The sequence below is a fragment of the Bubalus kerabau genome, chromosome 1, assembly GCF_029407905.1.
Source record: "Bubalus kerabau isolate K-KA32 ecotype Philippines breed swamp buffalo chromosome 1, PCC_UOA_SB_1v2, whole genome shotgun sequence".
NCBI classification, from domain to species: Eukaryota; Metazoa; Chordata; class Mammalia; order Artiodactyla; family Bovidae; genus Bubalus; species Bubalus kerabau.
Window position 1 is genome coordinate 16,794,091 of NC_073624.1, and position 27,340 is coordinate 16,821,430.

The 27,340-nt window shown below is 47.2% G+C and overlaps 1 protein-coding gene across 3 annotated transcripts; it reads left to right on the top strand.

The window, feature by feature from the left end:
* The first annotated feature begins 6,879 nt into the window (after positions 1-6,879).
* On the top strand, positions 6,880-24,445 carry PEX5 (peroxisomal biogenesis factor 5). 3 transcript variants are annotated; one of them, XM_055569501.1, is made up of 16 exons: positions 6,880-7,026; positions 8,544-8,706; positions 9,007-9,042; positions 9,358-9,490; positions 9,916-10,047; positions 15,988-16,093; positions 16,618-16,708; positions 17,100-17,210; positions 17,465-17,557; positions 18,342-18,461; positions 20,955-21,098; positions 21,298-21,368; positions 21,715-21,927; positions 22,155-22,320; positions 22,644-22,801; positions 23,078-24,445. In XM_055569501.1, the coding sequence occupies exons 2-16, from the start codon at positions 8,560-8,562 to the stop codon at positions 23,277-23,279; spliced, it is 1,923 nt and encodes a 640-aa protein (XP_055425476.1). In that variant the 5' UTR covers positions 6,880-7,026; positions 8,544-8,559; the 3' UTR covers positions 23,280-24,445. The 3 variants fall into 3 exon arrangements, with proteins under 3 accessions (XP_055425476.1, XP_055425468.1, XP_055425487.1); XM_055569493.1 differs by lacking the exon at positions 6,880-7,026 and adding an exon at positions 7,771-7,922; XM_055569512.1 differs by lacking the exons at positions 6,880-7,026; positions 17,100-17,210 and adding an exon at positions 7,771-7,922.
* The last annotated feature ends 2,895 nt before the right edge of the window (positions 24,446-27,340 follow it).

A 27,340-nucleotide genomic window follows, 5' to 3' on the forward strand; every position in this document is an offset into this window, starting at 1 on the left:
TGAGAGTTCCTTGGACTGCAAGGAGATCCAACCAGTCCATCCTAAAGGAAATCAGTCCTGGGTGTTCATTGGAAGGACTGATGTTGAAGCTGAAACTCCAATACTTTGGCCACCTGATGTGAAAGCATCATTTGACGGTCATTTGAAAAGACCCTGATGCTGGGAAAGATTGAGGGCAGGAGGAGAAGGGGACGACAGAGGATGAGATGGTTGGATGGCATCACTGACTCGATGGAAATGGGTTTGGGTGGACTCTGGGAGTTGGTGATGGACAGGAAGGCCTGGCGTGCTGCGATTCATGGGGTCGAAAAGAGTTGGACATGACTGAGCAACTGAACTGAAGTGAACTATGTCATCAAAAAACCAAAGAATCAAACCAGATAAGGAAATTCCTCTTTTCCAACTTTTCTCTCAACAAAAAGCTACAAAGTAACTCAACACCTACAAAGTAAGGACATTCATATACCCAAGTGAAGTTGTGAAAGAAATTAGTTGCACAGTGAATGAGACAATAAAAACTAGATAAGAGTGTAACTTGTAACATTATCAGTCGAAGCAAATGACCTTGGGGAATCCATGACACAGGAGACAACTTCATCTTTAAAAATGGGTTGAGAGTGTTCACTTGTGACTGAAACAGCATCATCTTGGGAGTATGCAGGTCCTAAGTTTTGTCTCATCCTCTGTCGTCCCCTTATCCTTCTGCCCTCAATCTTTCCCAGCATCAGGGTCTTTTCAAATGAGTCAGCTCTTCGTATCAGGTGGCCAAAGTATTGGAGTTTCAGCTTCAACATCAGTCCTTCCAAAGAATATTCAGGATTGATTTCCTTTAGGAAGGACTGGTTGGATCTTCTTGCAGTCCAAGGGACTCTCAAGAGTCTTCTCCAACACCACAGTTCAAAAGCATCAATTCTTTGGCACTCAGCTTTCTTTATAGTCCAGCCCTCATATCCATACATGACTACTGGAAAAACCATGCCTTAACTAGACAGACCTTTGTTGGCAAAGTAATGTTTCTGCTTTTCAATATGCTGTCTAGGTTGGTCATAACTTTTCTACCAAGGAGTAAGCATCTTTTAATTTCATGGCTGCAATCACCATCTGCAGTGATTTTGGAGGCCCCCCCCTCAAAGTCTGACACTGTTTCTCCATCTATTTGCCATGAAGTGTGGGACTGGATGCCATGATCTTTGTTTTCTGCATGTTGAGCTTTAAGCCAACTTTTTCACTCTCCTCTTTCACTTTCATCAAGAGGCTCTTTAGTACTTCTTCACTTTCTGCCATAAGGGTGGTGTCATCTGCATATCTGAGGTTATTGATATTTCTCCCAGCAATCTTGATTCCAGCTTGTGCTTCAACCAGCCCAGCGTTTCTCATGATGTCCTCTGCATATAAATTAAATAAGCACAGTGACAATATATAGCCTTGACGTACTCCTTTTCCTATTTGGAACCAGTCTGTTGTTCCATGTCCAGTTCTAACTTGCTTCCTGACCTCCATACAGGTTTCTCAAGAGGCAGGTCAGGTGGTCTGGTATTCCCATCTCTTGAAGAATTTCCCACAGTTTATTGTGATCCACACAGTCGAAGGCTTTGGCATAGTCAATAAAGCAGAAATAGATGTTTTTCTGGAACTCTCTTGCTTTTTCGATGATCCAGCGGATGTTCGCAATTTGAACTCTGGTTCCTCTGCCTTTTCTAAAACCAGCTTGTACATCTGGAAGTTCACGATTCACGTATTGCTGAAGCCTGGCTTGGAGAATTTTGAGCAGTACTTTACTAGCGTGTGAGACGAGTGCAACTGTGCAGTAGTTTGAGCATTCTTTGGCATTGCCTTTCTTTGGGATTGGAATGAAAACGGACCTTTTCCAGTCCTGTGGCCACTGCTGAGTTTTCCAAATTTGCTAGCATATTGAGTGCAGCACTTTCAAAGCATCATCTTTTAGGATTTGAAATAGCTCCACTGGAATTCCATCACCTCCACTAGCTTTGTTCATAGGGACGCTTTCTAAGGCCCACTTGACTTTACATTCCAGGATGTCTGGCTCTAGGTGAGTGATCATACCTTTGTGATTATCTTGGTCGTGAAGATCTTTTTTGTACAGTTCTTCTGTGTATTCTTGCCACCTCTTCTTAATATCTTCTGCTTCCGTTAGGCCTATACCATTTCTGTCCTTTATTGACCCCATCTTTGCATGAAATGTTCCCTTGGTATCTTCTGATTTTCTTGAAGAGATCCTTAGTCTTTCCCATTCTATTGTTTTCCTCTATTTCTTTGCACTGATCACTGAGGAAGGCTTTCTTATCTCTCCTAGCTATTCTTTGGAACTCTGCATTCAAATGGGTATATCTTTCCTTTTCTCCTTCGCTTTTCACTTGTCTTCTTTTCACAGCTATTTGTAAGGCCTCCTCAGACAGCCATTTTGCTTTTTTTCATTTCTTTTTTTTTGGGGGGATGGTCTTGCTCCCTGTTTCTTGTACAATATCATGAACCTCCATCCATAGTTCATCAGGCACTCTGTCTATCAGATCTAGTCCCTTAAATCTATTTTTCATTTCCACTGTATAATCGTTAGCAATTTGATTTAGGTCATACCTGAATGATCTAGTGATTTTCCCTACTTTCTTCAATTTAAGTCTGAATTTGCCAATAAGGAGTTCATGATCTGTGCCACAGTCAGCTCCCAGTCTTGTTTTTGCTGACTGTATAGAGCTTCTCCATCTTTGGCTGCAAAGAATATAATCAATCTGATTTCGGTGTTGGCCATCTGGTGATGTCCATGTGTAGGGTCTTCTCTTGTGTTGTTGGAAGAGGGTGTTTGCTATGATCAGTGTGTTCTCTTGGCAGAACTCTATTAGCCTTTGCCCTGCTTCATTCTGTACTCCAAGGCCAAATTTACCTGTTACTGCAGGTGTTTCTTGACTTCCTACTTTTGCATCCCAGTCCCCTATAATGAAAAGGATATCTTTTTTGGGTGTTAGTTCTAGAAGGTCTTGTAGGTCTTAATAGAAACATTCAACTTCAGCTTCTTCAGCATTACTGGTTGGGGCATAGACTTGGATTACCATGCTATTGAATGGTAATAGAGATCATTCTGTCACTTTTGAGACTGCATCCAAGTACTGCATCTTGGACTTTTTGTTGACTGTGATGGCTACTCCATTTCTTCTAAGGGATTCTTGCCCACAGTAGTAGGTATAATGCCATCTGAGTTAAATTCACTCATTCCAGTCAGTTTTAATTTGCTGATTCCTAAAATGTCAACGTTCACTCTTGCCATCTCCTGTTTGACCACTTCCAATTTGCCTTGAATCATGGACCTAATATTCCAGGTTCCTATGCAATATTGCTGTTTACAGCATTGGACCTTGCTTCCATCACCAGTCACATCCACAGCTGGGTATTGTTTTTCCTTTGGCTCCATCCCTTCATTCTTTCTGGAGTTGTTTCTCCACTGATCTCCAGTAGCATATTGGGTACCTACTGACCTGGGGAGTTCCTCTTTCAGTGTCCTATCTTTTTGCCTTTTCATACTGTTCATTGGTTTGTCAAGGAAAGAGTACTGAAGTGGTTTGCCATTCCTTTCTCCAGTGGACCACATTCTGTCAGACCTCTCCACCATGATTTGTCCATCTTGGGTGGCCCTACATGGCAGAGGATGAAATCGCTGGATGGTATCACTGACTCAATGGCCATGAGTTTAAGTAAACTCCAGAGTTGGTGATGGACAGGGAGGCCTGGCATGCTGCAGTCCAGGGGGTTGCAAAGAGTCGGACACGACTTAGCGACTGAACTGAACTGACTGAATGGAACTGAAGTTTTGTCTTGGTCTCAAATCTCTGACCTTTAAGTACCTGTACAATGGTTAAAATTTAACCCAGTAATTTTGACCTACCTAAACCAGTAAATTTGCTTTACAGATATATGTATGTGACATTATGAATTTAAGTGTTTGATGTATAAGAGAAGCTAATGTATTAACCTTCAATGTGGGAAGTAAAGTTTTAGACTTGAGATTTTAAGATGACTAAGATAATTTGAAAAATGTTTATATGTGATCTATTAGACTTACAAGGTTGACTATGGATTTAGAAATTTTGCCTATAGGGTTGTGTGAGCTGTCAGGCATTTAAAGTGCTTAAAAGGGACTTGCTTGGTGGTTAAGAATCTGCCTGCTAATGCAAGGGACATTGTTTTGATACCTGGTCCAGGAAGATTTCTCATGCCTCGGGGCAACTTGGCCTTCGTGGCACAACTACTGAAGCCTTCACACCCTAGAGCCTGTACTCCGCAACAGGAGAAGCCACTGCAGTGAGAAGCCCATGCAACGCCAACTAGAGAGTAACTCCCACTTGCTGAAATTGGAGAAAGCCTGTGAGCAGCAACAAAGACCCAGAACAGCCAAAATTAAATACAAATTTTAAAAAAGTGCTTTAAAATATGTATATTAAATGCCATGTAATTTAAAATATTTAAGGAAACAATTGAATTTTTTTTCGAAAGGGTAAGTCTAGTCTAATGCTTAATAGCAGGGATTCTGGCAGGTTTGTAGGTCAGGGATCATCAAACTGTGTCCTATTGTCTGTTTCTGTACAGTCTGTAGGCTAAGAATGGTTTTGACATTTTTAAATGGTTGAGAAAAATCAAAAGAAGACTAATATCTTGTGACATTAAAAAATAATATAAAACTCAAACTTCAGTGTCCATAACAAATTTTATGGGATTATAGCCACTTGTTGTTCAGTTGCTAAGTCATGTCCAACTCTTTGCCACCCCATGAACTGCAGCACTCCAGGCCTCCCTGTCCCTCACCATCTCCCAGAGTTTGCCCAAGTTCATGTCCATTGAATCGGTGATGTCATCCAACCATCTCATCCTCTGTTGCCCTCTTCTCCTTCTGCCCTCAATCTTTCCGAGCATCAGGGTCTTTTCCAATGAGTTGGGTGTTTGCGTCAGGTGGCTGAAGTATTGGAGCTTCAGCTTCAGCATCAGTCCTACCAGAGTATTCAGGGTTGATTTCCTTTAAGATTGATTGGTTTGATCTTCTTGCAGTCCAAGGGACTCTCAAGAGTCTTCTCCAACACCACAGTTCAAAATCAATTCTTTGGTTCTCTGCCTTTGTGATGGTCCAGCTCTCATACCTGTACATGACTACTGGAAAGACTAGATGGACATTTGTCAGCACAGTGATGTCTTGGCTTTTTAATACACTGTCTGGGTTTGTCATAGCTTTCCTGCCAAGAAACAATAGTCTTTTAATTTCATGGTTGTCACCATCCATAGCCATTCCTTTATGTACTGTCAATGGCTGCTTTCATGCTACAACTGAAGAACTGAATAGCTGTGACAGAGACATACCTGCCAAGACGAATGTATTTTCTGCTTGGCCCTTTACAGATAAACTTTGATGACCCTGGTGTAGGTTCAAAGTACAGCTTTGCTGCTTACTAGTACAAGCTTGGCAGGTCACCTAACTTCTCTGTGCCTCAGTTTCCTCATCTGTAAAATGAGGATGATAATAGTCATTATTATAAGAATTAAATCAATCAGTATTTGAAAAATGCTTCAGAATAATGCCTGGTGCATAGTAAATACAATGTAAGTGTTTAAAAATTGGAGAAAATTTAGCTGTGTGTTTTTGGCCAAGTCTTATTTGTGAAGTGAGACCACAATTCTTACTTCATAGGGGTATTATGCAGATTAGAAGTGTTAATGCACATAAAATGTTTAGTGGGATGCCTGGATTTTAGTAGACATTCAGTAAACATCAGTAATTATCATTGTTACCATTCTCCTGCAAGTGGCATACATAGTGAGTTATTGCTAATTGGTTACTAAATGCCTAGCAGAGCTCAAGGTTATGTGTGTGCTATGCTTTGAATGGTACTGGGGTCTGGTTGCCTTGATTTTCTGACATTCTACTGTATCAATGTGCTTTCAGTTAAACATTGCTCTGTCCAGGGATCCTCTTTTTTTTTTTTTCTTATTTATTTTTATTGAAGTATGATGGCCTTTCCTGGTGGCTCAGTGGTAAAGAATCCACCTGCCAATGCAGGAGACATGGGTTTGATCCCTGGGTCGAGAAGATACGCTGGAGAAGGAAATGGCAACCCATTCCAGTATTCTTGCCTGGGAAATCCTGTGGACAGAGGAGCCTGGTGGGCTGCAGTCCATGTGGTCACAAAGTGTCAGACACGACTTAGTGACTAAACAACAACAGCAAGATTGAAGTATAGTTGATTTACAATGCTGTTAATTCCTGAGTGACCCTCTTTTTAAAGTATGCACTTTTCAAAGGGGCATCCCTTCCTCCTTGGCATGGTTTAGTTTATTTAGGTACAGGTATTTGCTTTACAGTGGCAGCCTGAGAACAGAGTCCAGGCAAGGGTTGGAATCTCTGGTAAAAAGGTAAGGAAAAGGAGAAATTTCTCAGTCTCAGATTTTCCCTGCCATTCTGTTTCCCTGAGGTGTCAGAGCAGCTTCTCTACCATCAGGGCCATGTTTACACAGCCTTGCCCTTACGGTCCCTTGGGACTTCCACCTTTGAAATCTACGGAGAAGGCAATGGCACCCCACTCCAGTACTCTTGCCTGGAGAGTCCCATGGACGGAGGAGCCTGGTGGGCTGCAGTCCCTGGGGTCGCTAAAAGTCGGACACGACTGAGTGACTTCACTTTCACTTTTCACTTTCATGCATTGGAGAAAGCAATAGCAACCCACTCCAGTGTTCTTGCCTGGAGAATCCCGGGGACGGGGAAGCCTGGTGGGCTGCCGTCTATGGGGTCGCACAGAGTCGGACACGACTGAAGCGACTTAGCAGCAGCAGCAGCACAGCCAGGAAGCAAGCCTGGCCCAGGGCGCCACCTGCTGATAACCTTCCTCTCCTGCACCCTAAGCTGGGATGGTACTCTTTTTTTCCTTTTGGCACAAACTTGTCCTTGCTCAACTGCCCACAGCCCTGAGCACCTCCTGCCCTTCTTCATGACGTCAGGACACCCTGGGACTTGGAAGCCGGTGAGATTTCAAGGTTTGTCTTCCAGTGTCCTTGAGGTTTTGACACCAGGGTCAATTTTGTGGCAGATGGTGGGACCTAAGGTTTATTCTGTGATTAAAAATCGTTTCTTGCATTGATAGTTGTGCTTTCCCAGTCTGGGACCGTGGGAATAGGGTCACCACGGCGACCTTGACAGGTGGCGACGGAGGAAGGAGGGGAGAGAAGTGACTCACTGTGCACCTTCCCTGTAGGTTACCAGCTTGAAGTCTCAGGATGTGTTGGACCCTATTTTAGTCACCGGAATTTGTCATTTTGTGCTATTTTCCCCAATACGTAGATGTGGCTGAGGGATTCGGGAGCAGGCCTCTGTCACCATGGAAACTGTGACGCTGTCCTGCTAGGGGCAGTTTGGAAGCGGGGAGGCCTGGAAGGCTGGGGAAGGCCTGGAAAGCTGGGGAAGGCCCCGGATTTGACCTCAACTATTCCTGCGTTAGGGCCTTTCTCTAAAACCGAGACCTAGAAAGGGAGGGAACATGTCGGGGTCACAGTGCGCCCCCCGGGAAGAGGCAGAACGATCTGAGTCCACGATCCGCGTGCTCGGCTTCCCCACAAAGACCAGGAAGCCCGCCTAGCTCCATTCTTCTTTGAGATTTACATCAAATATGTCCTAGCGTCCACGATCTTTTCGAACGCTCGCCTAGTCGACGCTCCAAGACTTCCCCTTTAAGACCCATGACTCCGCCCATTACGCTGCGCCGCATACTTAAAGCCCCGCCCACTCCAACAGCTTCCGCAGGGCAGCGGCAGCCGCGCGACGGTCACTGCCCCTTTAAGCCCTAGCCCCGCCCTTGGCTCCCCGCCCCCTCCGCTCCAGTCCTCTCCGGCCAGCACCAGGTGCCGGGCCTGATCGTGCGGCTCCGCGCGCGGCGGTGAGCTCTGGGCCCCGAGGGGCGCGAGGACACCTTCCTGGTCTTCCCCCCGCCCTTGCGGTGTCCTCGCAGGGAGCGGGGGCGGGGCTTGAGCTGCTACCGGGGCGGGAGAGATGGGGTGCTAGGAGCGCTGGAGGGGGGGGCCACGACCGGCCGAACAGGGGGTGGGGCCCAGGTGACTTAAGGGGCGGGAATGGGCCCCCTGTGGTGCTCGCCGGGCGACAGGGGTGTGGGGGCCTGGACTGACTGCCCCGCGGCGTGCCCCCTCTTCCTTCCCCGGCCAGTGTCCGCGTACAGCTCAGCTGCGGAATGGTCCCCCTTGGTTCCTTGGGGTCCCGGCCCGTCTGTGGGGGGCGGTCGCCGTCTGTCCCACTGCCTGAGACCGCAGTCGTGGAGGCCGCTGGAGAGGCCCCGGCGGAGCGCGGTAGCCTTTGAGGGGGGCGGCAGGAGGGCACCGGCCCCCCGACTCCTGGCAGAGGTGGGGGCAAGCCGAGAAGGCGCAGTGGTCCGCGGCCAATCACCTGGGACGGACGTCTGCCTGCCTCCCCCAGATCTGGGCAGAGTTGTGGGCTGGGGAAGGGTTTGGCTCTTGGACCTCAGTTCCAAACCTCTGCCCATCAGAGAGCCGGCGGTCACCATGGCAATGCGGGAGCTGGTGGAGGCGGAATGTGGGGGTGCTAACCCACTCATGAAGCTGGCCGGGCACTTCACCCAGGACAAGGCCCTTCGACAGGAGGGCTTGAGGCCCGGCCCCTGGCCTCCAGGAGCCCCAGCCTCGGAAGCGGTGAGTGCTTTTGAGGTGGAAACCTGGGATGGAGGGTCCAGATGCACGCTTTGGGATAACTGCTTGCTTTATTGTGTTTCAAATAATAGCAGTTTCTGATGAGTCAGCTTTACTGTATTAGGCATTGAACGACTTTGTATAGAGGAAGGCTATGGATGTGAATGAAGAAACTGAGGCTCAGAGAAGTTCTGTCACTTGCCCAAGGTCATGTGAATGGAAGAGCTGGAATTTTTACCCAGGGCTGAGTTAGGGTCTGTGGTCTTCACTACTTTACCATATCATCTCTTTCTTTTGTCTTAGGTCTCTAAGCCTTTGGGGGTAGCTTCTGAAGATGAGGTAAATATACCAGTCTCTCCTGTCTCATTTTTTGTTTGCTCATACTTTAAACTCGGCTCACGCATTTTTCAGTCTGCAGACTTCCCTGATCCAATGAGAGTTGCCTCAGCTTTCTTGTTTGTTTTTTTTTTTAATTTATGTATTTTTTAATTGAAGGATAATTGCTTTACAGAATTTTGTTGCTTTACGTATTCTTTGAGCGTTTCCAAATCTATGGGTTCTGGGTTTCCCTTTCCTTGTGTTTGACGTTTGTGTCCCTCATGGAATGGGCCCCTGTTTCTTGCTGGGTTCGCTTTACCATCTCTCTTCTGACAGTTGGTGGCTGAGTTCCTCCAGGACCAGAATGCACCTCTTGTGTCCCGTGCCCCTCAGACCTTCAAGATGGATGACCTCCTGGCCGAGATGCAGGAGATTGAACAGTCAAACTTCCGCCAGGCACCCCAGAGAGGTGGGTCCAGGGTCTGGTGTTAGGGAGGGGAATCACCGTTTTCTGGGCAGATGGAGACAAGGGGATTTTGTATTTGGAAGCCGCTGATATTGGGGAACTGAGTTATAGAAGGAGACAAATAGAGTGTTTTCACATGTACTCAGGGCTTCCCTGGTGGCTCAGACAGTTAAGAATGTGCCTGCCAATGCAGGAGACGCGGGTTTGATTCCTGGATCTGGAAGATCCCCTGGAGGAGGAAATGGCAACCCACTCCAATATTCTTGCCTGGAGAATCCCATGGACAGAGGAGCCTGGGGGGCTACAGTCCACGGGGTTGCAAAGAGTCGGACATGACCTAGAGACTAAACAAGAGCAACAACAGGGTTCCTGAGGCCTGATGGAATGATGTATATTTTCCTCAGTTCTCTCTCTCTCTATCTCTGAAGCCCCTGGTGTGGCAGACTTGGCCTTGTCCGAGAACTGGGCCCAGGAGTTTCTCGCAGCTGGAGATGCTGTGGATGTCACTCAGGAGTATAATGAGACTGACTGGTCCCAAGAGTTCATCTCTGAGGTTACAGGTGAGGCTTGTCATGGGAAAATCTAAAATGGTTCCTATGGGGCAGAGTTCTACACTGTTATCCTCATTCATGTTTTTTTTTTTTTTTTAAACCCTCATCTATATAGAGTGATTTCAGCTGCTTATGACCTTTCTGAACTCTTGACTCTCTTCTATAGGGCACTGAACCAGGTTTCTTTTAGATGGTAAAAGGGAATTGAAACTTATATTATGCAGAGGAGTGGGTTTGAACTGGTTAAGAGACTGGGAGGAGAGAGAGAACACGAGGAGTTAGGTTTTCTTCTTTGTTACCTGGAACTTTATTATTGTAGTTTGGTGGAGAGGATCCACGGATTGGATGGGTGGCAGCGTTGCCTAGGAAGAAAGAGCTGCTCACGGCATCCCTGGGGATTCTGGCATTAAGTCGTCCTGAGCAGGGTTGGAGCCTTGGAAAGTGGAATTGTAGAGTTCAAAGGCTTGAAGTATACGGTCTTGGTGATGATAATAAAAATTAATAATATGAGCTAATGTTTACTTCACCATGAGCTAGGCTTTGTTTTAGTGCTTTAAATGCATTGTCCATTTAATCTCCCTGAAAACCCTTGAGGTTGTTACTGTTTTTATTCTTAGTACATAGATAAGAAAACTGAGGCTGAGGGATTAAGTAGTTTGCCCAGGGAATCATGGCTTTGTAAGTGGTGGAGTTGGAATTTGACTCTGGGTTTGAATGATTCCAGAGTTGGTGGGCTTAGCCATTATGCTGTACTGCCAGGCCTGCATCTTAAGCTCTTCAGGGTCCCAGCCTAACTTTCCATCTTTGAGTTGTCCAAGGTCATCGCACCCTGTGGGACTGCTGCTTCTCCCCTCAGCCTGTCTGAGGATAGGCCTGAGCAAGGGCCTTCTCTTCAGCTTTGCTTTTCCTGATTGCTCTCAAAGTGAGCACTCTTAGGCTATTTCCACTTAAGAAATCAAGATAACAAGAGAGATAAAGGGAGAAAGTCACAAAGATTCTGGCCTCTCAGGGTCCTCCTGTCATCATAGTTACTGAATTTTCATGACATGATTAATGACCTAATGGGTACCTCCCGCCCCCAATCATTTTTATTGTCCTAAAGATAGGCCTTCCTCTACACACAGGAGAAAACCCCCAAAATCTAGCAACTAAAATAAAATAAAGCTGCTGGTCTCTTTTATCATGACTCCCTTTCCCTCTTTTAAATTGGAGTTTAAGGAAGAACAGTGAGTGTTCTTGGTTTCTGGGCACTTCATATTCTCAAAGCCAGTTGAGCTTCAGTGACAAAAGGTAGATATTCTGCCCGCATTTTATAGACACGGAAATTGAGTTTTGTCTGATTATCATTCAGTAACAGAGATGATATTCAAACTTATGTCTGACTCCAGGCTCCGTACTTAAAACCATTACACTATCATTGAGAATCTTCTTTGAAATTGCCTCAACTGGAAAATCTGAGCTTTAACCACAAAGTTCCCTCCACCAGACTAGTACTCACCTTTTTGTACAAACTTTAGCTTTAAGTGCTCTTATTACAGAGATACTTCTGTTATAACTCATGAGCATCAGTCATTTTTGATAACTCAGGATGAGTTTTTAGTTATTATTGATGAGATTTTTGTTATTACAATTACTCAAGTGCTTGGAGCCATTGAAATCTTCCTTATCCTGTAAATGAAGAGCTACTTTAGAAAAATGTACTGGACCTGTCTTACATGTTAAATTCTCTTTGGGAGATCTCTCTCTTCCTCCTCTTGTTTCCTGGAGGCAAGGATGTGGAAAACTGGAAAGGAAAGTTGAGCTGTGTGGGATCTATCTTCGTATAAATGCTCTGTTGCAGTAATATATTGCTTTGTATGTAGTGGCCTTTCAGGATTTATTGAATGAAAGAGTTGAGATCTGGCAGAAAGAACTAGAGGGAACTGACTTCCTAGTACAGTCCTTTGTGGTATCTGCAGAGATTTGGTTTCAGGACCCCTGTGGATGCTCAAGTCCTTTATTATAAAATTGCGTCATATTTGCATAGAACCTAACCTCCCATATGCTTTAAATCTCTGGATTAATTATAATATCTAATACAGTGCCAATGCTTTGTAAATAGTCGCCAGCATGCTCACAAACTCACGTTTTGCTTTTTGGAACTTTTTGGAATTCCCCTCCCCCACCCCCTCTGAATATTTTCCATCTGTAATTGGTTGAATCCGTGGACGTGGAATCCGTGGACGTGGAATCCCTGGACACTAACCTCATAGCATTTATGGCTGATATTTTCAGAGTAGTGACATAGCCTGTTTCTTTGTGGATAAGTAGACTTCAAGTTGAGAGAAGGTTATATTCTTTAAATCTTTAATATTTTTAAGTCTCCATTGTAAGGATTCCAGAATCTAGTAAGAAACCATTTTTTCTTGTTTTAATGTTGTATTTGGAAATATAGTTCCTATGGAAGTTGCAAAAAACATGTACAGAAAGTTTCTATGTGTCTTTCCCTCTGTTTTCACCATTGGTCATATTTTGCATTTGTTCGTTATGTACAATATAAAAATCAGAAAATTGCCATGATCCATGTTTTGAATTGTGGTGTTGAAGAAGACTCTTGAGAGTCCCTTGGACTGCAAGGAGATCCAACCAGTCCATTCTGAAGGAGATCAGCCCTGGGATTTCTTTGGAAGGAATGATGCTAAAGCTGAAACTCCAGTACTTTGGCCACCTCATGTGAAGAGTTGACTCATTGGAAAAGACTCTGGTGCTGGGAGGGATTGGGGGCAGGAGGAGAAGGGGACGACAGAGGATGAGATGGCTGGATGGCATCACTGACTCGATGGACGTGAGTCTGAGTGAACTCCGGGAGTTGGTGATGGACAGGGAGGCCTGGCGTGCTGCGATTCATGGGGTCGCAAAGAGTCGGACACGACTGAGCGACTGATCTGATCTGATGTATCTTATTAGATTTCACCAGTTGTACGTACTTTTATTCGTGTGTTTATAGTTTCATGTAGTTTCATCACATGCAGATTTGTGTAACTGTCACTGCAATCAAGATTCAGAATTATTCCATTACCACATGAAGCTCATTTTTGAGTCTGATGTATTTCCTGACGGAACTCCAACCCTCCCCCTTTATTTGGCAATCTTCTGGGCCAAATAACTATCCATCTTGTGATTGCTCAGCTCTAGAGAAGAGAAACATCTTTAAGGGGTTTTGAGTTTAGACCGCCTCAGGTAACATGGTGTGTGGGGTTTACATGACAGTCATGAGAGATAAACCTGCTCTTCCATAGGAAGACCAGTGGCCAGAATTAGCAGATGGTGATTGGCGATAGATCTCCCCTTAATGGCAGCAGAAAGGCTGTGGAATAAAAGGAATAACAATCTCATTGTGATGTTTCCACTTTTGTATGGCTTTGCCTTGAGCAGACAGGAATGATGATAGTAGCTAATACTTGTTACTCTGTGCTTTACACTGGCATTATCCCATCCAGTCTTCACAAGAATCCTGGTGAGGTAGCTATTATTATCTCCATTTCACAGATAAGGACTTAGAAACTTAGGGGGTTGACTGATTCGTGGGGAGGGAGACTTGGGGCAGGAGACGCACAGTGAGTCAGTGATAGAGTTGGGATCCGAGTGCAGGTAGGCTGACCCTAGAACCTGCCTTCTTTCTCTTTTTTTATTTTTTAAATGTAAGGAATTAATTTGGCTGTGTCAGGTCTTAGTTGCGGCACACGGGCTTCTCTCTGGCCATATCGGGAGGGTGCGGGCTCTGTAGTTGTGGCATGTGGGCTTAGTTGCTGCGCAGCGTGTGGGATCTTCGTTTCCCGAATCAGGGATCAAACCTGTGTCTCCCGCATTGGAAGGCGGATTCTTAATGGACCACCAGGGAAGGCCCTAGAACCTGCCTCTAGACCACTGTGTTATTTAGCAGATGTGGAAACTTCCACAGATAGAGGTAGGAAATTCTGAGTTTTTGACTGTTGGTGTTCATGTTTCTAGATGAGATGAACACACACTGAGAATTGAAGTGAGGTGGAGGCTCTGAGTCAGATGTCTGGTATCTAGGTTAGGTTGCTGGGTATCACTCTAGGATCTCCTGACTTTGGATAGTCCCTCCCACTCAGCAGGCCTTAGTTCCTTCAATCTCACAGGCAAGCACATGGATCTGGTTTTTTATAAGATTTTCTCAAAAAGCATTGAAGGCCAGGTAGTATTCTTTTGATTATTTTACTTTACATCCTTTGTTGGAGTAGATTCCCAATGCCAGAAAATCCTGAATCTCATGGCCAATATGGTTAAATACCAAATTATGGCTCTTTGATGATGATGCATCTCTGGGATTTTTTTTTTTTTTTCCCCTAAACTACTTCTTGTCCATTGTAGAGTCTGGGTCATTTCGTACTTTTTCTGTCACTTCTTGTCCTGTAAAGGAGGATTGCACAGAACTGGTGTTCTCTGTAATTCAAGGGGTATTTGTGGCCAGAATATGCTTTTGCGAAACATTCCAGCTGAAGGCATGACTGGAGGGTGAGGAGAAAGGACTGGTTATTTTTCAACAGAACAGGATAGGGGTATTAGGCATTTCCTTATTAGGTCTCCAGACTTGAGCCAACAGTCTAGCTGGGGCAAAGGAAAGAGAAATGTTGCCTGTAAAAGCCAGTGAGGGAAATCAGGATATAATTGTTAGGAGCTCTTGAAATTAAGAGACCAAGTCCATGATCAAAAGAGTTGTCAACCGTATCTTTCATTTTATTGCTAATAAGTCACTCATTATTTATGATTAGGTGATATCTGTGAGTCTTGATTTTTTTTTTTCTTTTTCAGATTTTGGCATTGTTTTCTCAGATGTTGAGATTAGCTTGTTGAAATTATTCAGACAGAGTGTCAGTTCAATGGAATAGAAAGTTCTGTTATAAATCAACTGAGAAAGTCAACTTGCCTCCTTGGTGTTAAAAGTAGTGACAGAGCTTCAAAAGACAGGATGACCACGTGTAAGGGCAAGAGGGCCGAGCAGGAAGGAAAGAAGGCCACAAGCCCGCCCTTCACTTCGTGTACTAATTCCTTAGGGCCCCTTTAAATCCTTTAATTTGTCTCTCTCTCTTTTTATTTCTGGCCTCAGAATAGTAAAGAGCAAAGTCCTGCAGGTTGAGGAAAGTTCAGCAGCCTCATTTGTTATGTTTATTCTGAGATTGCCTTGGTGCAACCTTTGTCACGAGAGCTTCTAAGACAATTTCTGGAATTAGACTGAAAAACGTAGCTCTCAAAACCAGTCAGACGTGACAGAAGTCAGAATAGTGTTTATCCCGGGGAGGGGTGGTGGTGGGGGCCTGCGAGAACCCGTGAGGGAACTGGAGACGGTCCATGCCGTGGTCTGGAGTGTGTTCATAGGTAGAAATTAATGAAGCAGCACACCTAAGTCTGGCCCACTCTACATACTTTTGTGTTTGTATGTTACATCTCAAAAAAAAAAAGACCCAGTGGGCAGAGTGGGCCCATACATCTCTAGGTCTGGCTCAGCATTCTGCTCCTCAGATTCTCTTGGTGGTACATTATGTTAGGATGAAATACGAGCCTCCTGTGGCCTGGAGGGCGTGAACTGTATAGACAGGACAGACAGGCTTGATTAAGGAGTGGGAGCGCCCATGTCTCCCTGGTCCCCTGAGGTCCCCGCATCACCTCTGAGGAAGCTGGAGGCCCGGTGCCTGCTGTCTTAGTGAGCACTCTTGTATTTCAAACAAAAAGGGTTTGGTTCATACCCCTCTCCTGAGCCACCTCATTTGGTCTCCTGTCCCCAGCTCAGTACACTTGTCCCCCAGGCCCCTGGGGAGTAAGTTGGATATTGAAAACTTGGTAGTGTTTTCTTTTGACCAGGGGTGTCTGTGGGATTCTGCCTTGACTTGGTTCATATTCTCCCCTCCCTACTCCCTTGCTGACTGCCCACCTCTCTGCTCCTTGCAGACCCTTTGTCTGTGTCTCCGGCCCGCTGGGCTGAGGAGTACCTGGAGCAGTCAGAGGAGAAGCTGTGGCTGGGAGAGCCGGAGGGAACGGCTGCCGCTGATCGCTGGTGAGTCCAGCCTCTTCTCTCTGGATGGGCCCCGTGGAATGAGCACTGGACAGTCCCCTCCCTCAACCCCCTGTCTGCTCCTGTGCCCCCCAAGCTCCTCCATCAACATCCTCAAACCTACTTGCAGCCCCTTCATTACCTACTCTAAGGCTTCCACTTGTACCATTATCCCAGTTCATTTATGTTTCAAATGTAACTGAATCAAGAACCCTAACTATTGTACCAAGAATTCATAGCTTTATCTGACGCACCTGTTTCCCTTTAATTTGGAGCCTGCTACTGTCTGTTCCTTCTCTCTGTCCCAAAGATGGTTTGGGGAAGAGAGAGGTAGAAGCGCGTAGCTAGTGCTCTGCCCCTCCTGCCCAGAGGTCCTTCTTTAATGTAAAGTGGAATTCGTGGGAGTGTGGACACCCTCTCTGTTCCCCGATGAGAACTCTAACTACTGCAGGCGAGGAGTGGGGAACGGCGAGGGCAAGGTAGTGGCAGACCCGCGTGTACAGTTGGCGCATCCTTGCCTGTTCCAGGCATGATGAATACCAGCCCGAGGAGGACCTGCAGCACGCAGCCAGCGACTTTGTGGCCAAGGTGGATGACCCCAAGCTGGCTGGCTCTGAGGTGAGCTCCATCTCACCACTGCCGCTTCATCTGAGAAGTCAGGGGAGCCCTTCCTTTACCCCGTTTAGTTTAAAGAGAAAGAGCTGGGACCCGGGGTCCACTCCTTCCTCTCTGGGGAGCAGAGACTTAGGGCCCTGCCTCTTCCCCCAGTCTTCTTGCCCGCACTTCCTTGCCTGCTAACCCTCTGTCTTTTCTGTGTCTTCTACCATCTTTAGAGCCAGAGATCCCCCTCTCTTTGCTCTCCGCTTTTTCCAGGGTCCTTAGCGTACCTTGTCTGAAGCTAGAGGTGGTCCTCAGGGGGAGGGGTCAGTGCAGGCTCCTCTGGGCATGGTCGAGAGGGCACACCTGCAAGTCCTCTCCCAAGTGGCCTGTGTGTATCTCTGTGCCCCAGTTCCTGAAATTCGTGCGGCAGATTGGCGAGGGGCAGGTGTCCCTGGAGTCCGGCGCAGGGTCAGGCCGAGCTCAGGCAGAGCAGTGGGCGGCAGAGTTTATTCAGCAGCAGGTAGGCTCCTGTCACCTCCCAGCCCCACCCCAGAGCTGCTGGTGCCCCCGGCCGTGGGCTCAGGGGTCCCAGAGGGTGAAGGGAACCTATTGCCAGCTTGTTTGGTAGCATCCAGGTCCTGAGTGGGCGGGAAAGAGATTCTGAGAATGTTCTTCTCAGAAGTGCCCAGGCTGGTGGTGTCTAATGGGTGTTCACTGGGTGTTTAGTGGGTAGAAAATTGGTGGTGGTGCTATGACCAGCCTGCTTTGTTACAGGGTACGTCAGAGGCCTGGGTTGACCAGTTCACAAGACCAGTAAACACGTCTGCCCTCGATATGGAGTTTGAACGAGCCAAGTCGGCCATAGAGGTGAGAATAGCTGGTGAAGTGTGACCAAGCCAGGAGGAAATGCTCCTATGGAGAGAGTGGGTGTCCCAAAATTAGAGATGACGGAGAAGGCAATGGCACCCCACTCCAGTACTTTTGCTTACAAAATCCCATGGACGGAGGAGCCTGGTAGGCTGCAGTGCATGGGGTTGCTAGAGTCGGACACGACTGAGCGACTTCACTTTCACTTTTCACTTTCATGCATTGGAGAAGGAAATGGCAACCCACTCCAGTGTTCTTGCCTGGAGAATCCCAGGGACGGGGAAGCCTGGTGGGCTGCCGTCTATGGGGTTGCACAGAGTCGGACACGACTCAAGCGACTTAGCAGCAGCAGCAGTAGCAGTATTTCATAATATTCTGGATCATCTGTGTCAGAGTTACTTGGGGTGGGATGTGAGTGTGAGTGATAGTCACTCAGTCGTGTCTGACTCTTTGCGACTACATGGAATATAGCCTGCCATGCTTCTCAGTCAATGGAATTCTCCAGGCAGGAATACTGGAGTGGGTTGCCATTTCCTTTGCCATGGGATGGTGTGGGTGCCTGTCGAAAACAGCAGTTCCTGGGCCTCCCAGCCCACTGAGTCAGGATCTGGGAACAGCATCTGGGAAGAGCAGCAAAGGAAAGCTTTCCCGTGATCTGAGACACGTGGGAAAGGAAGAGTTACTGCATAGGGAGATACGTGGGAAAGGAAGAGGTACTGCACTGAGAGCAGTGCGGGGCCGTCACAATGGACCTTCTTCCCTATCTGCCCTCCCTCCCTTACAGTCTGATGTCGACTTCTGGGACAAGTTGCAGGCAGAGTTGGAGGAGATGGCAAAGCGTGACGCTGAGGCCCACCCCTGGCTCTCTGACCATGACGACCTCACGTCTGCTTCCTATGACAAGGTGAAAAGTGGCTGTTTTCACGTTGCGAGGTTTCCTTCTTTTATTGTCTCTCCTTTAATCCTGAATTTGAAGGGTACCCACATTTAAATAATCATTTTCTTGAGCCCGCTTCCATGAAAAGGAAGCCTGGATTACTCCCTAGTGTGCTAAGTCACTTCAGTGGTGTCCAACTCTTTGCAGCCCCATGGACTATAGCCTGCCAGGCACCTCTGTCCATGGGATTCTCCAGGCAAGAATACTGGAGTGGGTAGCCATTCCCTTCTCAGGGATCGAACCTGTGTCTTTTAAATCTCCTGCATTGGCAGGTGGATTCTTTACCATTAGGATCACTCCGTGTTCTTCTCCAATCATTGAAAGTATTCTTTATTCTTGGGATATAAAAATTAATAGCAGTAATAAGTGACATAGTACCTGAAATAGAGGTTTGCACATGATGCGTTAAGAGCTCAGAAGAAGGAGCTCTGCTTTGGAGGTTGGTTGAAAGCATTTTAAGAACATTGATAGCTCCTTTGGTAGAAAATGTTAGGTAGTAGGCCATCTCTGCCCTCTAACTTAGTATCTATTTACTTATTGTTTTAAAAATTAATTTATTCTTTTGGCCATGCTGCAGGGCATGTGGGATCTTATTCCCCGACCAGGTGGTCCCCTGCACTGGAAGGCAGACTCTCCACCTCTGGACTGCCAGGGAAGTCCCTGTTTTTAGATTCTTGAACCCTGTTTTGACATCATTGATACCTTGGGTGGGATATTGCAAAATTAGGATTAGAAGCATTTGAATTAATGTTCCACAAAAATATGCTAAGCTTTGTTATCACATATGAACAATCCGGATTTTATCTGCCTTTTGCTGTTATTGAATTATACGTCAGTAGTAGTGTTTTTTTCTTTTTTTTTTCAGATGTTGCTCTGACTCTGTCAAGTAAATTCATGGGTCTGTGAATGTAAATTTTTTTATTTATGGTCCTTAAATTTGCAAGACTGCAGCCATACCTTGAGCAGCTATTGTAGACTGTTAAAATGAAGGAGAAAATTCTGTGATGGGATACACTCTACTTAGTAGTGATCCTGTTTTTGCAGTATGATCCTCTGAAAGTTTGAGCAGACCAGACAGTGGATCAGGCCTAATGATTAGACTTTTTAGGCTGTAACAGTGATCCCAAGCTTATCCTGCATCTTGTAGGTTGTTATGGGCTTCCCTGGTGGCTCAGACAGTAAAGAATCTGCCTGGAATGCAGAACCAGGCTCGATCCCTGAGTACGAAAGATCCCTGGAGAAGGAAATGGCTGCCCACTCCAATTCTTGTCCATGGGAGAATCCCATGGACAGAGGAGCCTGGCGGGCTACCGTCCATGGGGTCACACAGAGTCGGACATAACTTAGTGACTGAGAACAACAACATCCCAAGTCCATCTCCCGTATGTCGCGTTTCTTAAATCTCCATTGTAATTATTTAATTTTTATCTGTCACAAATAATTTGCATCTGATGGCTTATAACTTTGCTGGCAGGATTTAAGCATTTCTGGTTCTTGATCTCTTTCACAATTATAATGAAGAAGGGCCTCATCTATGTTCTTATTTCGTAGTTCTATTCTGGTTTGTCCTTAACTGTATTCAGAAAGGGCCTTGCCCTGTGTCTTGTATCTTGTTTTCATTCTCGTGTGTTGTTTTGTGGTGGTGACCCCTGCTCTCCTCAAAGGAGCGTTTTGTTCCCTTGTCACAGTCACATGCTTACCAGGAATCCAGTTTACTTAACACCTCTCTGCTGCGTGGATGGCCCCGGGACAGAACTCAGCACAATAGCATCCTAACCCCTCAAATGAGAACACCTCCACTAGAACAGGACGTGACTCTGAAGCCTTTTCTGCCTGCAGGATTTTGGAATTTAGCTTTCATTTACAACAGATACAGATTAATACTAATAACTTTTAAGAATGAAACTGGAGAATAAATTAAGTTTTTCAAAGTGCTTGAATACTATCCTGTCAGTGCGCACAGGACTCTGCGAGCTGGGTGAGAGTTGCAATTGAATAGCAGAGCCTCAAATCACATTTCCTTTATATATTATCTCACTATTGCAAGATAACAAGAAATGCCCTTTGAATAGCTAAAGAGAGCTTATCTCATACCCTAAGCAGATCCTGTTAAGAAATGTGCTCTGTCCAGTGCTGAGGAGTCAAGGATGTGGAAATATCAGCCGATAAAGACTTCCTAAAAATAAGTTTAATTGCAGTGTGGATCAGAGTTTGCCAGGCTTTCCAGCTGCTGGGAGCAGGGTAGCAGCATGGGCTGACTTCACTGTGGTTGCGGACAGTCTCCTTCATGACATGAAGGGTTTGCCAGCATTTTTCCACATCCCTTTGTGGAGGCCCTCCACTTCCTCTCCGCCTCTTGCCTGTCTTGGTTGTCGTCTCTCATTCCCACTGCTCCATAGCGGCTCCCTCTGAGATTCCTCCTTCTGAGACCGGGTCTCACCTGGCTCCTCTTCCTTGTAGGGGTACCACTTTGAGGAAGAGAACCCCCTGCGGGACCACCCCCAGCCTTTCGAGGAGGGGCTGCGGCGGCTCCAGGAGGGGGACCTGCCCAACGCCGTGCTGCTCTTCGAGGCAGCCGTGCAGCAGGACCCCAAGCACATGGAAGTGAGTGGCTCCTCCTTCTAACCTGATTAGAGAGGGCTCCGCCAGTCTTGAGGGAGGCCCCGAAGCAAATAGTGCATAAGGGTTAGGGTCTGGGTGACGGCCTGGGGTGGGGGCCTGGGAGTGAGATGGTGAGTCTTTGGGGAGCCAGAGGAAGGGAGGATGACTACACGGGTGATGAAATCTGGCACCTTCTCTCTAGGCTTGGCAGTATCTGGGGACCACCCAGGCAGAGAACGAGCAAGAACTTTTAGCCATCAGTGCGCTGCGGAAGTGAGTACTCTGAAGAGGGGGCACGGGTCGGGGAGGGGTGAGGTGGTCTTGGAGCTCTGCAAACAGCGTTTAGAACGACATGTCCTGGTCTTCTTTCTGGCCACTAACAAGTGTTTTCTCATGATGAAACTCTAAGGTTTGGAGTGAACTTGGGAATGACTGTCTCCATACCCTGGCTGATTCCTCAGCTGCTGAAATGTCCCCTTTCTCAGATCTGTGACTTTATTAATGACCCACCAGTAGGGAATTCCTCTGTATCTGGATGGAGGGAGTTGGCAGGTAACTCTCGGGTTGGATTGCAGGGTGCTGCTGCTGAGACCAGCCCTGTCCCTCTCGGTCCAAACAGGTGCCTGGAGCTAAAGCCAGACAACCGGACGGCCCTGATGGCACTGGCTGTGAGCTTCACCAATGAGTCCCTGCAGCGGCAGGCCTGTGAGACCCTGCGAGACTGGCTACGCTACACGCCGGCCTATGCCCACCTGGTGGCACCCGGGGAAGAGGGGGCCGGTGGGGTGGGCCTGGGCTCCAGCAAGCGCATCCTGGGGTCCCTATTGTCCGAGTGAGTCAGGGGCTCCTGGGGTGGCGGGTGGTGACCAGGGAGAGGGAGGACCAGAACAGAGGAAGTTGGGGTAGATTGCCGCTCAGTTCCAGAGGGTTGGGAGACTCAGGGTTGGAAGGAAGGAAGGGTGCAGGTGGACGGATGCATGGTGGGTTAGTGAAGGGAGTACTGGGAATATAGACATATCCATCCACCTGCCTTTCTGCATCTTTGTCTTCCTCACCCAGCTCCCTGTTTCTTGAAGTAAAAGAGCTCTTCCTGGCGGCTGTGCGCCTGGACCCGACATCCATCGACCCTGACGTGCAGTGTGGCCTGGGGGTCCTCTTCAACCTGAGTGGGGAGTATGACAAGGCGGTGGACTGCTTCACCGCTGCACTCAGCGTCCGCCCTGACGTGAGCATCTGGGGAGGAGGGGAGAGAGGCCCCGACTCCATGTCCCGGGGAGAAGTCATTTGATGGGACCTTCAGTGTCACGGGGTGTTTCCTTCCAGTTCTGCGTCCTGGTTTCCTTGGGAGAATTGGGACGGAAAGGGCGGGAGTCCAAGCTCATCTGGGCTTAGGGGAGTCTGCGAGGGTGAGTGGTAATATCGTGACCTGTGGAGACAGGAATGGGATCGTAACATGCTAGAGAAATAGAGTGGGGAACCAGGGGAGATGGGGCAGAGTTGGATGTGAGCCTGGCTGGTGTTTCTAACCCTTGGCCATCTCTGTCTTAGGACTATTTGCTGTGGAATAAGCTAGGGGCCACCCTGGCCAATGGAAACCAGAGTGAAGAAGCAGTAGCTGCGTACCGCCGGGCCCTTGAGCTCCAGCCTGGCTATATCCGGTCTCGCTACAACCTGGGCATCAGCTGTATCAACCTTGGGGCCCACCGGTAAGAGTGTCTGCCGAGGAGGGAATGAATGAATGAATGAATGAATGAGTGAATGAACAAATGAATGAATGAGTGAACAAATGAATGAGTGACTGAGTAAATGAATGAATGAGTGAACAAGTGAATGAATGAATGAATGAACTCCCTGCCGCGGGCCCTGGCTTCTCCTCTGATCTGTTACTTGACCACCAGGCCCAGCTGCTTTCTCCCCTCGCCCACTGACTTGCCTTCTTCCCTGGGTGTCCTCTCACCAGCTCTCATGCTTCTGCCCTGCAGGGAGGCTGTGGAGCACTTTCTGGAGGCCCTGAACATGCAGAGGAAGAGTCGGGGCCCTCGGGGTGAAGGGGGCGCCATGTCAGAGAATATCTGGAGCACCCTGCGTCTGGCCTTGTCCATGTTAGGCCAGAGTGATGCCTATGGGGCAGCCGATGCCCGGGACCTGCCCACCCTCCTGGCGATGTTCGGCCTGCCCCAGTGACAGTGGGATGAGCTGCCCTGCGAGTGTCTGCTTGGAGGGGTCCCTGTGCTGGACATGATTCCCTCTCCCCAAATGGGCCTACCAAGGGGGCGGGCTGATGACCACAAGCGGTACTGCCTCTCAGGGGCCACCTCCGCGTAGGGGTGGGTAGTCTGCATTCTAGTTCCTGCATAATTGTAGGAAAAGGAGCCGTGTCATCGGAGCCCTTGGTAATTCAAGGGCTGTCCGTCCAGCTCCCTATCTCTGCTCATCATGCCCTTTCTTGGTGCTGCTTTTTGGTTAGGACCCAAAGATAGAGGGTAACTGTTGTCATCAGCTGCCGTTTCTGATGGGTCTGCCACGTTTGTAACATCTGTCCTCCCCCGACCTTTCCCAGGAATTGATAATCACGCAGCCTCCTCAGGCAGTGGTGTGGGGCAGGTCCTACCAAGCACCTCTTTGATGACCGTGTCTAGGGTAGCATGTAAGATTGAAGTGTTGATCTGGCTCAGTGGAGCCAGGTTTTTAGGGGTACTTGTGATTCTGTTATCCTTGGACCTCCCCTGGCTGCAGCTTGGGTTTCCTGGTTGCTGCTGCACACAGTGATGGGCATCATTGCAGGAGGGGTCTTCAGGGGCTACCGGGGTCAGTTGCTGCAGAGTGTTTGGGTGGGGGGAGTGGGGAGGAAGGCTTGTTGTGGACTGAGCCTCGAAGGGACCAGATGGGCTCAGGTCCAGGGCTCTGGTCTGGGGCCTGTGGAGGGAGTACAGACCAGGGACGAGGACTGTCCTGAGTGCGGCCATCCCCCTCCGCTTAGAACGACCTGCGAGTTCTTCTGGAAAGCCGGTTCAGAAATTGCCACCATGCCAGATCCCCAACAAAGAGGGGGTTCAGCTTTACCTTGAGCCTCTGCCTTCCTTCTTCCCCCTCACCACCTCCACAGGGGGAGGGTGAGCATGGATTCTGCCAAGAGACACACTCACCCCCAAAATGCCTGAGGTGGCCACGAAGCCGCTTGCCTTGTCTTCAGTAGCTAATGACCAGAGAGATTTTTTTTTTTAAACTACCATGCTCCCAAGGTTCCATCCTGAAATTTATTTTTCTTTGTATGAATATGTGTAAATGATTTAAAAAATAAAGCTGTAAAATATTTGTATGAAGAATAAATGAAACTGACATGGCTTTGAGTCCTGCTATTGGGTGTGCATTTGGTGTGCTGGGAAGGGAGTTGCTGTTTGGAAGTTGGTGTTCAAGTTTTTCTCTCTTTATCTTTCAAATTCGCACTGGAACATCAATTACCCAGCATCTACCCAGTAATTATTCAGCACCTAGTACACGGGAGGTACACGAATGAGATGGTCAGGGTCCTTGTGTTTGTGGCGCTGATGTTTAGCAGGGGAGTCAGGTGGTTAGCAATTTTTTACTTGTGTTACTTCAATACAGAAAAATATGGGGTGCAATATAATTGCTTGGTATTTTTTATTACAAATTATCACATGGAAAGACTTCAGTAGTCTTTTTCAATGCTTAGGGCATTGAGATGCCAGCATTTCAATGCTGGCTCTGCCGGGTTTTATCAGAAACTAGAGACATATCAAGATGGTTCTCTATCCTAGGGAAAAATTTTAAAATATGCATATTTATATTTGGAGGTAAATGTCTATGGCCATGTTAGAATTTGAAATGTCTAAAAGAGAACTGGTTCAGCAATCCAGACAGTGAAATATTATTTAGCTATTTAGTTATATTTAGGGAACAATATCCAATGACAAAGCTAACAATATAATGAGAAAAGGTTAGCAAACATTTTACAAGTTATCTCAAGAAGAAAATGCATTGAAAAGAAGAAATTCCCAGTATGTTAAATGTGTCAAGATTGTGAGCAACTTTTGCCCTGCTTTGTCATACTTCTCTGTAATTTACAAATTTCTTTAGTGCGTGTGTAATACTTTTATAGAAAAAAAAAAAACCAGACAACATAATGGGGAGGAGAGCATCTGTTGCTGGCACCTGGGTCTCTGAAGGGCAGTGGTGCAGGGCCCACAGTCCTGGGAGTGGGCTGGGCAGGCTGATGCAGGAGTTTGTGGTGTGGAGATAAGGAGAAATGTCTGGCAGAGTAAATAGCCTAGGAGTTGAGTTGACTTCTGGTTTAAGTAAAATCTCCAGGTTGATCTGCTCTGCCTTGTGTTTGGCAGCATGAAGATGTCCAAGTGGATGCTTTTATCATCAGGGCCAGATGCCTGAGGCCATGTCAAATTCAGCCAGTATGTATTGAACCCCCATCATGAACCAGATGCTTTTGGGTACCAGGGATGCAATTCACAAGGCAGACAAGGTCCCTGCTCTCATGGCTAATGTACTAGTTGAAGGAGCAACAGAATAAACAAGTAAATAAAACCTCAGGGACCTCTCTGGTGGTTCGGTGGCTAAGACTATGCTTCCAGTGCAGAGGTCTTGGGTTTGGTCCTTGGTCAATGAACTAGATCCCACAGGTTGCAACTAAAGATTTCTCATGCTGCAGCTAAGACCCAGGGCAGCCTAATACAATGCGCAAATAAAAAGAAAACCTCAGTCAATGTGCTTTGAAGAAATAAAATCGCACATTGCACTAGAGAGTACAGTGGAGGGTTTGTGGGGGCAATGTGTGGTCAGAAAAGGCCTTTGTCGTGAGGTGGTCTGAGTGGGAGGAGCCAGTGGTATGAGGGGTTCTGGTGGGAGCCTGGTGAGGTCCCAGGGGGAATGACAAAGTCTCTGATCTGAGGCTAGAAGAGCCTGTGCAGTCCAAGGGGAAGGAGCTGGAGTACAGGGAGAGGAGGAGTAGCAGACAGGGTGGAGGTGGTCAGGAGCATGATAGCTGGGCTCTTTTTAATTATGGTGGAGAATTTCAATTTTATTCTAAATTCCACAAGAAAATGCTAGAGAGTTTTAAGCAGAAAAGTGACATGGTATGATTTAGTTTTAAAATCTGGGAGCTTCCATGGTGGCTCAGTGGTAAAGAATCCGCTTGCCAATGCAGGGGACACAGGTTTGGTCCCTAATCTGAGAAGATGCCACATGCTGCAGAGCAACTAAGTCCCTGCGCCACACCTGTTGAGCTGGTGCTCTAGAGCCCAGGAGCGGCAACTACTGAGTCCACGTGCAGCAACTACTGAAGGCTGTGTGCCCTACAGCCCATGCTCCCCAATAAGAGAAGCCACAGCAATGAGAAGCCCGAGCACCACAGTTAGAAAGTAGCTCCTGCTCACCACAACTAGAGAAACCCCGTGCCGCAATGAAGACCCAACACAACCAAAAATAGTAAATAAATAAAAAAGACAGCTCTGGTTGCAGGGTCTAGGCTGGAGATGGTGTGAGGATAGGGATGGGTGGCAGAGATATGCAGGAAACAGGACGGATTTTGTAGGTACAGCTGTTAGAACTTGCTGCTGGACTGGATGTAGAGGGTGAGGGCAGGAAGTGAAGGCTGACTCCTTGGCTTTTGGCCTCAACAACTGCAGGAATGGTGTTGCCCTCAACAGAGAAAGGGGAAACTGGGTGGAGCAGGTTTGGGAAGGAAAATAGGTTCTATATGGAATACGTGAGATGGGAGGCAGAGATCGCTTCAAGTATAGACATCAAGTATTGATAGATGAATTGTATATGTAAGTCTTGGGAAAAGTCAGGGCTTGGTATATAAATTTGAGAGTCTTATTTATATAGATGGTGTTTAAAGCCCCAAGACTGGATACGTTTGCCTAAAAAATTAATCTAATTTCTCCCTCCCTACTGGCTCTTTTAGGCTTTTCTGGTGGCTCAGTTGTAAAGAATCATCTGCCAATGCAGGAGATGTGGGTTCAGTCCCTGGTCCAGGAAGATCCCCTGGAGAAGGAAGTGGTGACCCACTCTGGTATTCTTGCCTGGGAAATCCCATGGACAGAGAAGCCTTGAGGGCTAAAGTCCATGGGGTTGCAAAAGAATCAGACAAGACTGAGCAACTGAACAACAACTGGCTCTTTCATTTCATTAAATAAGCATGCACAATTATTTCTCATGCTAAATGGGACAAAAGTCGAACCGATCCCTGGATCAATCAGCCAAACAAA